The sequence below is a fragment of the Epinephelus fuscoguttatus genome, linkage group LG5 (assembly GCF_011397635.1).
Source record: "Epinephelus fuscoguttatus linkage group LG5, E.fuscoguttatus.final_Chr_v1".
Lineage (NCBI taxonomy): Eukaryota > Metazoa > Chordata > Actinopteri > Perciformes > Serranidae > Epinephelus > Epinephelus fuscoguttatus.
In genome coordinates, this window is record NC_064756.1 from 4,198,198 (window position 1) to 4,212,824 (window position 14,627).

Below are 14,627 nucleotides of genomic sequence, written 5' to 3' on the forward strand. Positions count from 1 at the left end.
TGTGTGTGTATGTGTGTGTGTGTGTGTGTTTGTGTAAGCGAGAGAAGGAGAGCGGGGGTGTATGTAAGGGAAGGTGTGGAAGCCAATAAAAGGATGCTTGTAACGATCCAGGGAAAATATGATCATCTCCTGTGGCTTTGCTCCCTGTCAGACAAGCAGAGACGACAGTGGACGGAGAACGATTCAGCAAACTATAATTGGCCATTATGAAATGCTAAGAAACGTACAGTGACAGATAGAGAAGACATGCACACACGCACATGCGCGCACACACACATGCACAGTGATGTTATGTAATTGTTCCCACATTTTTTTTTTAAATGCCACTTCAACGCTGAAGATGGATCTGTCAAGAGAGAAGGCAAGAGACTGGTCTGAATGAAAGGGGGAGAGAAGAGGCGGAAAAAGGTTTTCGTATGTGCTCAGAGGAGAGAAGTGTGTAACAGCATGCCTGTAGTGTGTGTGTTGAGATCTGCAAAAGCTATACATAAATAAAAGATAAGAAATCCAATTCTTTCCATGTCCGTGTGGGTGTGTGAGCAAATGCACATGCCGTCATATGTGTGTGTCGCGCGGCAGGTGTTACACAAGTGTTCCTATGTGTGTGTGTGTGTGTGTGGGTGGACGGCTGCGTTGGTGTGAGATGGATAATTTCCAGTTTCAGTGACAAACACATTCAGTTCGGAGGGGGCAACTGTACCTGCAGTCTCACCCCCCCACGCCCCCCATGTCCCCCTCTGCCGCCCCTCCTCTGCTGTTGTATGCTGCAGTAACACACACACACACACACACACACACACACACACACACACACAAAGGCCTGGTGATTGAGTTTGTTGCGAGAGGCAGAAAGGGCAAAAAGTGAATGAAGTATGGAGGGAAGTCGGAGCGTTGTGCACAGTGACTCAAGTTCATAGTGTGTATGTTATTAAATATAGATGATTCAAGGAGATTACATTTTTGTGTGGGTGTTTGTGTGTGTGGACTGCATATTTACACACTAGCACACACACAAACACACCGAGGAGACTCCTGACAGTTTCTCAATCATCTTTATGCCTCGCCGACTTTGAACATTTCGTCTCGCGTGTCATTATGTTGAGATAATTTGATATTTTTTTTGATGATAGATGGTCGTGTTATGATTTATTTTTGCTTGGCATGCGCGCGCACACACTCAAACGCTATCTGTCTGTCTCACACAAACACACATGGGAGGCTTTCTGACAGTTTCTCAATCATATTTATGCCCCGGCAACTTTTTAACATTTGGAAACTTTGTGTTTATCATTAAGTTTAAATGATTTGCTTGTGTGTTGACGATTAATGATGGTCTCGTGTTGTGATGACAAACAAACATACAGACGATTTCTTATGTTTTTCTGATTACATTTCTAATTCAATCCACTAGAGTATGTTAAAGCTTTGATTATTAATAATTTATGAGATTTAACAGACACGCAGAGATACATTTACATGACTGGTAAAGGATAATAAACTCATTTTTTTTTAGCTAGTTATGCTGATATTGAACTCTTCTGTGACCTGGAAACACTGCAGCGTTGCTAAAACAAACTCTGTTTACAGGTTGTAAACTATCTTAAAACAAAAATGACCTCTGCCTACACGTGTGTTTTAGCTCCGTTTAAGAGTTAATGATATAATGCCTGAAAATGTGTATAACGTGACCAGTCATCTGCATGCCGATGTAAACAGGACATTTTAAATCTCCTGACCAGAGTCCAATTCAATTTGCATACCATACCCGCCCTGCACCTGCACAGATCAGGGCCAGATTGAGTCTGATAATGCAATTACAATGGAAAATGTACCTAAGGCTATGGATGATTTGTTTGTTGTTTGTTTGTTTTTATGTGCCATTTATGAATCTGGAAATTTAAAAGCAGAGTTGGAGCATGAGAATGCTAAACTAGCTCAGAATGTGACAATGGTCACATACAGCCTAAGTGCAGTAGCGGTCCCATAAAAGTTCAATTCATTTCAATTTAATTTTATTCATAAAGCCCAATATCATAAATCACAATTTTCCTCAGAGGGCTTTACAGCATACGACATCCCTCTGTCCTTGGACCCTCGCAGCAGAAAAGGAGAAACTCCCCAAAATCCCTCCAAAAGTTGGGCTTTTGGAGCAAGTACTATTAACACATCTCATAATGATCCCATGTGCATGTGTCCACTGTGTGATTAGTGTTTTCTATATTATATAATAAGTAAAGATAATAACCAACTATTCAAACCGCTCACTGAAAACACGTCTGACATAACACACAGCGTTCTCTCGCCTCTTCATTCTTTCAGACACACAGGCAGGACAGGAGAGCGAGGGCGAGATTGAGAGGCCATAAGGTCGCAGAGGATTAGGGAGAGACAGAGGAGTGGAGAGCAGCAGAGATAGAGGAACAGAGGAATAGATAACAAAGAGATGGATAGTGTGGGTCAACTGAGGTCCTGATGTAGAAAGTGAAAGACTCAAGTAGCAGACAGAGACAAAACTCTTCAGGGGATGACCACAGAAACTGATGAACAGATGGACTATGAAATAAAATGTTTCCTCATTACTTCAAATTTGTGGATGACGCATCCAAACTATTATCTCCACCTAATGATTTGCCAACATCCATAATAATAATCGTCTCCAAACAATTAAATGAAAAGTGCTTCTGCGTGGTTTCACTGAGCTCTGAGGACATGAAGCAGCTGGTAATCCCATTCAGTATTGTGTGGTTGGTATAAATTATTAATGGGAGTGAAAGCATTTAAAAGCCATGTAATGGTGAACCATTGAGCCAGGCACTTCCACCCTCGTTTGTCTTTTTTTTAAAGCAAATTCCTCCCTGTGATTCGTGGTGTACCCTGAAGGAAGGAAAGATGGTGTGCTATGTGGAGTTCAAACACCTAAATTAAAAGCAATATTCAGAAGCATTAAGACTCACTGTGTACTCAGCTTTACCTATTAACACATTAGATTAAGACCGGCAACATTTACACAGTGAGCCATTATGTGTCTAATTAAACTTCCACAATGAAAGAAATGAGCCGCTGCAGAGCAAACAAACAAAAACTTTCAACAACAGTCAAACAAAACCGACCCGGCTTTAGTTAGAGATTATAGCTGATATGGTGTGCTTCAGGTAAGAATATATATATTACCACACTCACTACATTACATGCAAGCATTGGCATAAGGTAGTTACCACGGGCCTGACTAGTTCCTGGTTATAAGGTGCACCGGGGCAACCTGAGCCTTCATCAAGAACTCAATGGGGCTGTGGAAAACAACTCTGGAGGCCAACTCAAAGCCAAATGCACAAGTTACCATCAAGTACGGCAGTTACCAAAGTGATGCACTGTCCCTGCTACTGTTCTGCATAAGCCTGAACCCCCTCAGCCAACTCATCACAAAGAATGGCTACGGATACCAGTTCTGAAGAGGAGCAACCAACCGTCACCTCCTCAACATGGACTACGTTAGCTGTATGCCATCGACTCACTGATCCACCTCACCAGGATCTACAGCAATGACAACAGATTGTCATTCAGATGAGACAAGTGTGGTCGGATGGTGTCCAAGGGAGGGAGGACGATCAGAACCCAGGGGGCTGAGCTACCAGAGGGCAGAATGCAGATGTGCGGGACAGCTACAAGTACCTTGGAGTCCCGCGGGCAAATGGGAACCACCAAGAGGCCGCAAGGAAGTACGCCACAGCCAAACACCTACACAGAGTAAGGCAGGTCCTGAAAAGTCAGAGCCAACAACGCATACGCCCTGCCAGTCATCAGATACCCTGCTGGTATAATAAGCTGGCCAAAGGAGGAGATAGAGGCCACTGATATAAAGGCAAGGAAGATTCTCACAGTGCATAGAGGGTTTATTTTATTTTTTATCTTTTGTATCTTACTATATAATGATGAAAACTGTGTGTGTGTGTCTGTTCCACGTTTTTCTCCTCACTGATTTGGTCAATCCATGTGAAATTTGGCACAGTGGTAGAGGGTCATGGGAGGATGCCAATGAAGCAATATTACATCAATTGGCCAAAGGGGGACGCTATAGCAACCCATTGAAATGTCAAACTTTGAATGGGCATATCTCATGCCCCGTATGTCGTAGAGACATGAAACTTTGCACAGAGATGCCTCTCCTCATGAGGAACACATTTGCCTCAAGAACCCATAACTTCCGCTCATATAGATTTTCCGCCATTTTGAATGTTTTGAAAAACACTTCAAATGGATCTCTTCCTAGGAAGTTTGAGCGATCTGCATGAAACTGGGTGAACATAATCTAGGAGCAATATCTAAAGTTCCCTCTTGGCAAAAGTTGGAAAACTTCCTAAAACTGAGCTTCTATAAGGCAATGAATATTGCGGAGGGCGTGGCTCATCACATAAAGGTGTAGAACATCTCAAGGGTTTCACCCATCACCACGCATAAATTTGTAGGCATATGACCACACATAATCTGGGGACCCTCCATTATTGACCCCATCAAACAAAATGGGGGCGCTAGAGAGCTCATTTCTTATCTAGGCCTAACCGCCATATGGATTTTTACTAAACTTGGTAGATATGTAGAACAGGACGCCTCAAGGTGACTGGAGAAATTTAACTCTAATTGGCAACTGGGTGGCGCTATAACAACAGAAAAATGCTTCAAAATGGCTCAAATGCGACCGATCGCTGTGGCTCCCCCTGTGGACCAATGTTGGTGTAGTTTTCTAATGTTTGGTATGACTAAGTCATGGTATGGTATGCTGTACATAATCATGGAAACTGTCAGCGTGTCATTCTGTCAGTCAGTCGTTCTGTCTGTCCCATGTTTTTCTACTCACTGACGTGGTCAATCTATGTGAAACTGCACATAGGCATTGAGGACTGGCATAGGTAGAAGGTGACAAAGATATAGGACCTATACATGCACAAAGTGGAGAGATGTCAGAGTGAGGGGGCTACATTGGTCAGGCGCCCTGAGCGGTTAGGGGGGTTTGTTGCCTTGCTCAAGGGCAGTGCCCAGGAGGTGAACTAGCACCTCTCCAGCCACCAGTCCATGCTCCATATTTGGTCTGGACGGGGACTTAAATAGGCGATCCTCCGGTTCCCAACCCAAGTCCCTATGGACCGAGCTACTGCCGCCCCAAGTCATCCCAAGTCCAGTACCTTGAGGCAATACACTAAGTGGAATGAGGGGCGCCGAGGACTGGTGAGCGTCAGAGCCACTGTCCAGGACAAAACAACCAAGATCTAGGAATACATCAGAAAGATGGCCCACAAGGTGAGCTGCTAAGTGAATACCTCAGGCAGCAGAAACCTGAGAATGCAGAAGAGGAGGATGAACCACCATTTGAGGACAAGCCCCTGCATGGCATGTACCACCGACAAACTGAAGAAGTGGCCAATATCAAGAAATCCTTCCAGTGGCTGGAAAAGGCTGGACTGACAGACAGCACAAATGCAATTATCATGGCAGCACAGGAACAGGCACTTCATACAAGATCGATAGAAGCAGGGGTCTACCACAGCAGACAGGACCCCAGGTGCAGGCTGTGCAAAGATGCTCCTGAGACAGTTCATCACATAACAGCAGGGTGTAAGATGCAGCAGGCCGGGCATGTGGAATTAGATCAGGGGACAGGCAATGGAAGAACTATATAGAAAGAGCCGATCTCGATGATGGTCTTATAGAGACATCAGTATCTATTCAAGACTGTTTCATAGCCAGTTAAAAGCTCCTTGTAGCTGCTTTAATATTGAAAACCCGTTTTGTTTCGAATACTTCCAACACATATATGCAATGTACTGCAGTGATGATGTTGGTGTGCTGCTGTACATACTCGTGGTGTCCCCAGCCCAGCTCTGGGAGGTAGGGCAGCTTCTTGATCCTGATGATGGAGTCGTACAGGGAGGGCTGCAGGGACTGGGCCACGGCGTTGGCCAGGATCACCGCTATCATCACCGGCAGGATGTGGGAGATCTGGCCCGTCAGCTCGAACACGATGACTGCGGTGGAAACAGTGTGGGTGACCGCTCCGGACAAGGCCGCCGCACCTTTGGGGTGGGAGAGAGGACAGTCGGGTGAGCGGAAGAACAGAGAAGTACAGCAGAGAAGCAATTGTTCAGATCAGTGGTTTTCAAGGTGGGGTCTGGTGCTAAATAAAGGGGGTCCTTGAGGGGGTTTCAGGGGCGTCATCCATCAAAATGAAAAAAACTGTTTAATATTACTGTGACTTCAAAGAGCAGTAAATCATACTTTTACTATCCCATATATAAAAGAGAGGATGTTAAACAATACCAACGACTTCAGATCTCCACAAGTTACTGATATTTCTTTAATTTTCAAACCTCACTTCCCAACAGAGCTAATAAAGCCTGAAAAGAGAAACAGTCTGAGCAGGAGAGGACAGTGCCAAGAATGACTGTAGTCAAAACACATTTTGTTCTCACGTTAAAAATAAACTGCAGTCTGAGATATTACCTCTACACAGTGAGGGAAAATAAGTTTGAGTCAAGTCCTGTAATAAAGTATAGTTTGGAATTACTTGTGTGTTCCTTAAATGTTTCTGTTTAAACTTAACTACATTTATCTGACGGCTACTGTTTCTTAAAGCAGCTGTGCGGAGCTTTTTACCATTAATAAAACTGTCCCTAGTTCGTATCACCCCCCCTTGAAGATCCGCATATTTATTTGAACCCAACAGCGACAAAAAAGCCTTTCTCTATATGGCTACTTAGCGTAGCCTCGGTCGGGTCAGACACAGCGGAAGTCAGCAAACCAGAATACGGCACCCAGAGGCGGAAGTAAGTCTGCATGCCCACAGTGGCCTGCAGCCATTAAACCACAGAAGAAGAAGGAGCCGTGTTTACGAGTAGGATTTAAGAAACAGGCTGAACGACATGATGTTGCACACTCTTGTACAGTAGGTGGTGGTATGCACCTGTTTGAGATCCGCCAATAAATTGAGAGAAGAAGAAGAGCCGTGTTTACAGAGAGTGTTCTTCGAGTAAGCGGTACGCAACGGGCATTGCTGAACACTTAACAGTTTTACCAGATGTATCTATAAGGACTTGGTTGTACTTTCGATGTCATGGCGGATAAAGAAGGAGCACCATCTAAAAGAAAAAGAACAGAAGAACAGAAGAAGGCTAAACAGGACAGTGATAGGGCTCGAGCCCAAACGCGTGTAAACCTCGGTCGGGCATTCACCAAGTGGAGAGAGCTGAGAGATTTGAAAGGTTTTAAAACTGATCCCGAGTTGGCCCTTTTCCTAATCGACAGGTATGTCATTTTTGTTTTTATTTAGAGAATATACTGCAACTTGTTAGACGTTGTTTCACTTCAATATATGACGACATGGAAGTTATAGGCAAGCTAAATGTAACGTTAGCTGATGTGAACCACTTTTGTCCAGTAGCGTTACAACAAACGCCACAAAGTTATCTGTGACCATGAACACAAATACACAGCAGGCAGATGCAGTTAATCCTCTCGCTCTCCAAAACAAATGCATGCGGTAACTGCTGGTTGCAGTCGAGATTTTATGAATGAAGCCGAATGCCGGCTGCTGTCGGAATTTTACGACACCAGGCTGTGGGTGTCATACTGCTTCAACCAAAGGGGGCGCTATAATCAACGAAAACAAACTAAACCAACAGTAGATTATGAAATACTGTGCTTTGTTATACGTCTAATGAAGTTAGATTTGCTCGAGCTCAACCAACTACAACATTATAATCAACACAAATAGTAATCAAATCATCTTGCAATGCAATCTTCTGCATCAAGCACTTTTCAATATTTTTTCTTCTGTACTTTAATAGAAATTAGCTTAGCCAGTAGTGGATGTTTGATCTGAGGAACAGGGGTGTCTCTGTCTCTTCAGACGCTTCTATACTCTTTGTGTCCATGGTGGCTGGCACAGGAAAATGTCTAAGTACAATCTGTAGTTTGAGCGACAGTCCCAGAGCTGGCGAAAATCAGCCTGATGACCGTCAAAGGCAAATGAGCAAGGAGATCTGGGTGCTGGCAAGAAGGAGGGAAGTTTATCACATACTGCCCACGCTGTTATGATATAAAACTGGTCGAAAATTGACAAAGTGTCTTTTCCAAGTAAAAATCTGAGTAATTCATCAACCACTGCCTCTTCACTACACACATTTAATTTGTTTGCACTATCCTTACTGGTGAACATTCACTTATTTCATTCATTTTCCATAACTGCTTATCCTGTTGGGGGTCACAGGGCGTGGAGCCTATCCCAGCTGACACTAGACAGGTCACCAGACTATCACAGGGCTGACACATAGAGACAGACAACCATTCACACTCGCATTCACATCTACGGGCAATTTAGAGTCACCAATTAACCTGCATGTCTTTGGACTGTGGGAGGAAGCTGGAGCACCTGGAGGAAACCCACGCTGACACGGGGAGAACATGCACACTCTGCACAGAAGGGCTCCCTCAGCCTGGGGTTCAAACCAGTAACCCTCTTTCTGTGAGGCGACAATGCTAACCACTGCACCTACTGCCATCTCCTGGTGGCCAAACGACTGCATAACTTTAGACACAGCTGTAAGATTCACCACAATGGGACGGTCACTAATAGGTTAATAAACGTGGTCACACTGCTACCACCATAAAAGAATACACACTAACGACATTTCTCTAAATCTTTTCAGTACTATCACACACACAATATACTGCACATACAGCATCATAGATCCAAACCATAAAACCACACCTCTACAATCATCATCATCCTGTTATCAATTTCCTGAACCAGACCCAGCACTCTCTCCTTTATCTCAGCCCAGCAAAACAAATTCATATTCCCCTCCACACAATCTTCTCCTATACTGATGCCCATAAGGCGAAAATCAACTTATTCAGGTGGTTCAATACAAAAGAGAACCTCTATATTTCAACAACGTGTTGTGAAAGAACTAATATAAAAACTGCATCAACGCAGACAGAGCAGCATGGGGCAAAGTGAGCGTCCGCTGCTTGACAGAGAAGCTGGATGAATCCACTCCAGTAAATAAGATAAATAAAAAAAAACGTAGAGAATGAAAGCATTAAAATAAAGTGAAAAGCAAGAGGAGAGAGAGAGAAACAGATGGTGGGTGAGAGAGTCTACAAAAGCGGGTTTCATTGTTCTTTCTTGTAACTTAATTAAGCCTGTGTATGTCTGCCTATCGTCCTCACAGAAACGCTCCTGCTCCTTCTGCCCGGCCCAACATTTAGTCCTTCAAGCGAGGCTCCACTGTGAGACGAAAGAGGCTCATCAGAGTGTCAGGCCTGTAAAGGGCTGAGTCATCAGCTACAGTGCACCACAACAACAACACCGCCAGCAGCCCAGAAAAACAGCCGCTGCAAACCTGAAACAGTGGCATAATCAGCACGGCTGTCAACAAGTAGCACAGCGGAGGGACTCGCAGCGCTGCATCTCATTAGACACGCAACTTCATTAGGGATGGAAGTGACGTGGTCATGAGGGGGCAGCTGGTGTTTGCAAGACATGAAATACATTCAGGTTTTTTTTCTGTTATTGGACAAAAACATCTTGATAAAATATCTGAACTAAGTCGGACACTGGATTTGGATGTTTTTATGATCTGGCAGACAAAAACCCAAGAAGAGCCCTAACACTTTATTAAAGACGAAGAAAAAAGAAAACATTGAGAGGAGAAATGAGAAATCATTCAAAGATTAAATTGGAGATTGAAACAAGAAGTCAGTCACTGAAAAAAAGATTAAAGAGAAGAATAAAAACTGATATTTCATTTTTGCTTTTTGGATTTAAAGGAAATATTTTCATATTGCTCTTGATTTTATTCCATGAACCAACAGCTTACAATAACTACTGTGGGGAAAATTCTATTTCTTAGCACAAGTTTTGGATTACGCAACAAGTTGCATCGTCAACTTCCAAACTTGTAAGCAGGATATGAAGCCCTGACAGCAGCACTACGAGCTGTGAAAGTTTGTGGTTCAGTCAGCTGGTGTGCTTTGGAGACTTGTTTTGTTAAAGCTTGTGTGGTGATCTTGTCATGTAACTATTCTGTCTCGAATGTTGGAGTGTGGTCATATCCCCTGTCTGCTTTAATCAGGCTCCATATTGAGTTTCAACCTGAAGCTGTAAAGTGAGGAATTGGGCTGTAGGAAATATTTATCCTGATTTCTTCTCTATGAGCGATGGCATAAGACGTGAACTATTGTACTCAAGTGGGTGCGCTGATGATTTACAGAAACTAATGGGAAGTAGTAAAAAATGTTTGCACAGTTACCATCCTGGAAAGACTGATTTTATGGGTTATGAGCGAGAAATAATTTTGTGGAGGTCCCAAAACTGCCACAAAATGTCCCCAATATTAATGGATTGAATATGACAAATGGTTTGTGTAGGCGAGACCAAAAACTGAAAACAGCTTTTAAGAAAATAAAAATAAAATAACATTAAGGGGACTGGTCAGGGAAGTGTTAACACAGAGAGTGATATGTGCCATGATTGTGTCTTTAACTTACCCACGACAGCGTAGCCTCCTGGCACTATGGGGTAGATGGTGCCATCTGTGTTAATGCCATCTGGGAACCAGGCTGCCATGCTCTCTCCAACCAGACGACCAAAGGCTGCCCCTGATACACACACACAGACGTGTGAAAAGAAACACAGACTACAATCAGTACTGGGTTTAACACTGGGAACAATAACTAACACTAATGTACTGTGTTACTGCTGCAAAGTGGCAGCTCTGTTTCCTCTTCAGAAAATAACACTGACAGAAAACCCTGAACAATAAATTTGTTTCCTCTCTTGTGAATGGTTGCAGACGTACTAGCAGGGTCGGATCAGATTACTTTGAAATGTAATCAGTTACTGAATACAAATTACATAGCATTATTTGGTAATTAGAAAGCTAATCCATTCCATTTTCAACAGAAGCTGGGTCACAGGGGCAGCAGGCTGAGCAAAGTACTCCAGACGTCCCTCTCCATTAGAGCCCGGCCGTAATTTCCCACCACTATCCTCTGGCTCGGACGGGTCGGGCTCCTCATAATAGACCTAGGCTATGGAACCAACTCCTGATCACACCGAGGAGGGAGGGCTGCGGCCCCCACTTGCGCCATTGGCCGCACACATGAGTTGTCGGCGGTGACAACGTGCGTGTCGGCTTCGTCAAGTGTACCAAGTGCAGCACGATGCTGGTATATGACAGGGACCTCGACACTTATATATATATATATATATGTATATATAAATCACATTTTAAAAGTAGATTTTATCACTCCTCTAAAGTGAAAGAAAAAGTTTTATGTTTTGGGAAAAAAGCTAATTACGAGTTAGGCAAGAAGATTGATCCCCCTCTCTTACGTGAGCGGTATCAATCTACTCATGTAACTCTCAGCAAGAAGTTCCCTCTCACAGATGCATCTATGTTTCTGCTCTAACACACACACACACACACATGCACAGGACCAGATGCTTCTTACCAATGACAAATACTGGCATGAAGGCTCCACAGGGCACTGGGATGGTGGTGGCCAGGGCAGACATCCAGAACTAGGCGAGAAAAAAGAGGGAGACGAAGAAAGAGGAGACATGAAAAGAAAGAACAGGGTGGCATTTCAATTAGCTTCAGAGTGCCATCCTGTGTGCCCCTAGATGATAGCCAAGTTGAATCATCTACAAGCAGTGAGGAGGCGGCCATGCGGAGCTTATTGCTGAGGTTAGACTGAGCTGTCACTTTCACTCTTCATTTGACAAAGACCCTGAAATGAACCCTGGGTAATGAGCGGGCTCCGCCGATTGGCCAACGCTGTGCCAGGCGAGCGGAAGAGACTGCTAATTAGGAAAGGCAAACAAAAAGGAAAATGTCACCACTGACAATGTGTGAGCATTATCGTCAGGTGTGTGTGTGTGTGTGTGTGTGTGTGTGTGTGTGTGTGTGTGTGCGCGCATGTGTACCTAAGTGAAAGCAGAGAGTGTGATGCTTAAAATGCTGTCATGCTTATTTTAGGAAAGATTCATGAGACGGTATTAAAGCTGTAATTATTATTATAACAGTCACACAGTGAGGACTCATTAGTCGTCTCATTAAAATTCACTTTCAGCTCCGTGCAGCCCGTCTGATATCTATCACTCCTACAGTAAATATATGATCAATCATTATATCCTCGACATCGGAGGTGGACAACACTGACTGAGCTGATTTTTACTACATGATCATTGTCTCATCATTAACTTGAAAGAACACTGCACACATATTCCAAAGTTTTACGGCTCCGCTGGGTTAAATAAAGACAAACTGCAAAAACAATCCAGCACAGAAATTTGGCTAATGTGAGGCAACATTTTGCCTCATGCTCGATGTGAAGACTCCCTAAAGAGTCACTTAATGCCAGGCTGAAAAAACTGATGAGTGTGTTTGGGTGTGAATGTGCTTTGTTGCACCTGTAACCACACTAGTGATGTCACCGTGTCCTGAAGTGTACCTGAACCTCACTGTTTGCATGATGTCAGACAGAACTGTCAAGACCAATGTATACGTTTTTTTTTTTTCTTACGAAAAGAAAGAAGCAGACAAAACCAAGAACATCAGGCAGGGACATCATGGGTAAAGGTGAAATGCTTAACATGAAAATGAGTCAATAACCGTAACCAAGATCACAAAGGTCCCCATGATCCCTAACTTTGATTCCTGGAAAGCCAGGGCACTTTTAAGGAGAAATCTCCCACTCATTCATGAGTTCGCTCTGCATGCCTCAACACCGAGGGGAACAAAACTAAATTCACCAAATAAATCATACATACAAATAAAAGATCATTTCAAAGTCATGTGTCCTGAAGCCCCGCACACACGTGAGCGTGGTTTACAGAGAGGCAGTCAGAGCTACAGGCTACAATGAGTCTAAAAACAGAGTTCAAATGAGGTTTTTCCAAACAACTTTTTATGTCGGGGCTTCAGGACACTTGGATCACTACGGATGAGCAGTATGGAGATATTTTGTGGTTTCAATTATGTGTTTTTGGACGTTTGAATCTGGGGCGCCGTCAGCCTCCATTAGGTGGAGTTGTGTTGCTACCTCCTCTCCCCTTGGATCTCTGCAAGTGATGTGAGGACTCTAAAACTTCACCTGAGCCTCCCTCAGCATATGGGTGAGTAGATAATGGCTGAATTTTCATTTTTGGGTGCACTATCACTTTAATATATGCATAAAAACAATTTGACTGCTTTCTCCACGATACACCTCTGGGCATATTTCCTTATATAAAGACAAAGGGGCGTGGCAGTATGCTGTCACAGATAGCAGGCATGAGCTTGTCAATTAAGGATGATTCTGATTCACCAACATACACAGTGTGGTCAGAACAAACCTGGCCGGTGTGCATGTGTCATGAATCAGACGGTGAGTTTGCACTTATTTCATGTGCAGAGTAAGAACGTTTCTTCACACATATCAGTGAATGAGGCTCAATGCTGTCCCCATGACACAACCAGTAAGCTAACTGTTTCCTCCTGCTTACAGTATTAATGCTAAGCTAAGCTAACAAGCTCTTAGCTGTAGCTTCATCTTTCACATACAAACATGAGAGTGGTATCGATCCTCTCATCTAACTCTTTGCAAGAAAATGAGTGTGATTTTTTTTGTGTTTGTATAAATTTAAAATTCAAACTCACATCTTTATCATTTCAGTCCTCCAAACTTCATTTAGGCCGATACTATTCAGAACTATTCACTTGGATCGGGCCGTTTTCTCAGCAGTTAAGAATTTGTGACATCCGGTGTTTGAATGCATAAAACAAGAAGTATGATTCTGAGCATTGTACAAGTCATTACACAAACCTCATCACTGTAATAATCCCATGGTTTCAAATAGACTTTTTAATTACACTCATTGCACCGTCTCTCTCTCTCTCTCTCCATCCCTCCCTGCCTCCCGTTCTCTCTCCCTCTCTCTTCTCCGCTCCCTCCGCTCTGTCTATAGTTAGCTGTAATTAAGGCCGGCTGCCATGGTGAAGTAATGGATCTCCTTCTGTAACCCTACACCGCCGCCGTTTTCACACCCTGCACTGCAAGTACACATGCATACGTGCGTAGGTGTTCACACACGCCCACGCACACATCATGACACTGACTCAGTGACGAGAATCAGAGCTGAACGCGGCCGGGCGCCAGAGAGTAACAGACACACAACCAGTTGAATGCACAAAATAGGCCTCACAGGAAAATAGTACAGTCACAGGAGTAATTCTTCTCTTGGATCGTCTTCATCTTCATCTCTTCCTTTCTTATTCTATCTCTTCCACTTGCCCAGTAAAACTAATAAGAGCTAGAAAGGTTTAACGGATCTGAGAGCTCATAACATAGGCTTAACTTTATTACAGAGGCCACGAACTCTGTGGAGTGTGTGAGTGTGTGTGTGAGTGTGTGTGTGTCCCTGTGTAGCATTGGGACAGATCGTCATACAATTTTAAAAACCACACTGAGCAGAGAACAATGCAATTTAATCTAGTTGTAAATTTACTGCTGGCCATGAATGCCACAGTAACGGAGAGCAGCTGTCATCTGAACTGTTCACTGAGGGCTCTGAAGTACAGTAGATCATA

General features: G+C 43.6%; 1 protein-coding gene across 3 annotated transcripts in view; it reads right to left on the bottom strand.

Moving 5' to 3' along the window:
- LOC125889152 (chloride channel protein 2-like) overlaps positions 1–14,627 on the bottom strand; it is a 228,301-nt gene that overhangs the window by 55,055 nt on the left and 158,619 nt on the right. For all 3 annotated transcript variants that reach the window (XM_049576902.1, XM_049576901.1, XM_049576900.1), the window contains exons 13-15: positions 11,509–11,578; positions 10,543–10,653; positions 5,852–6,065 (exon numbers count right to left, since the gene is read on the bottom strand). In XM_049576902.1, coding sequence (XP_049432859.1) covers positions 5,852–6,065; positions 10,543–10,653; positions 11,509–11,578 — 395 coding nt within the window. The remainder of the gene's footprint in view (positions 1–5,851; positions 6,066–10,542; positions 10,654–11,508; positions 11,579–14,627) is intronic.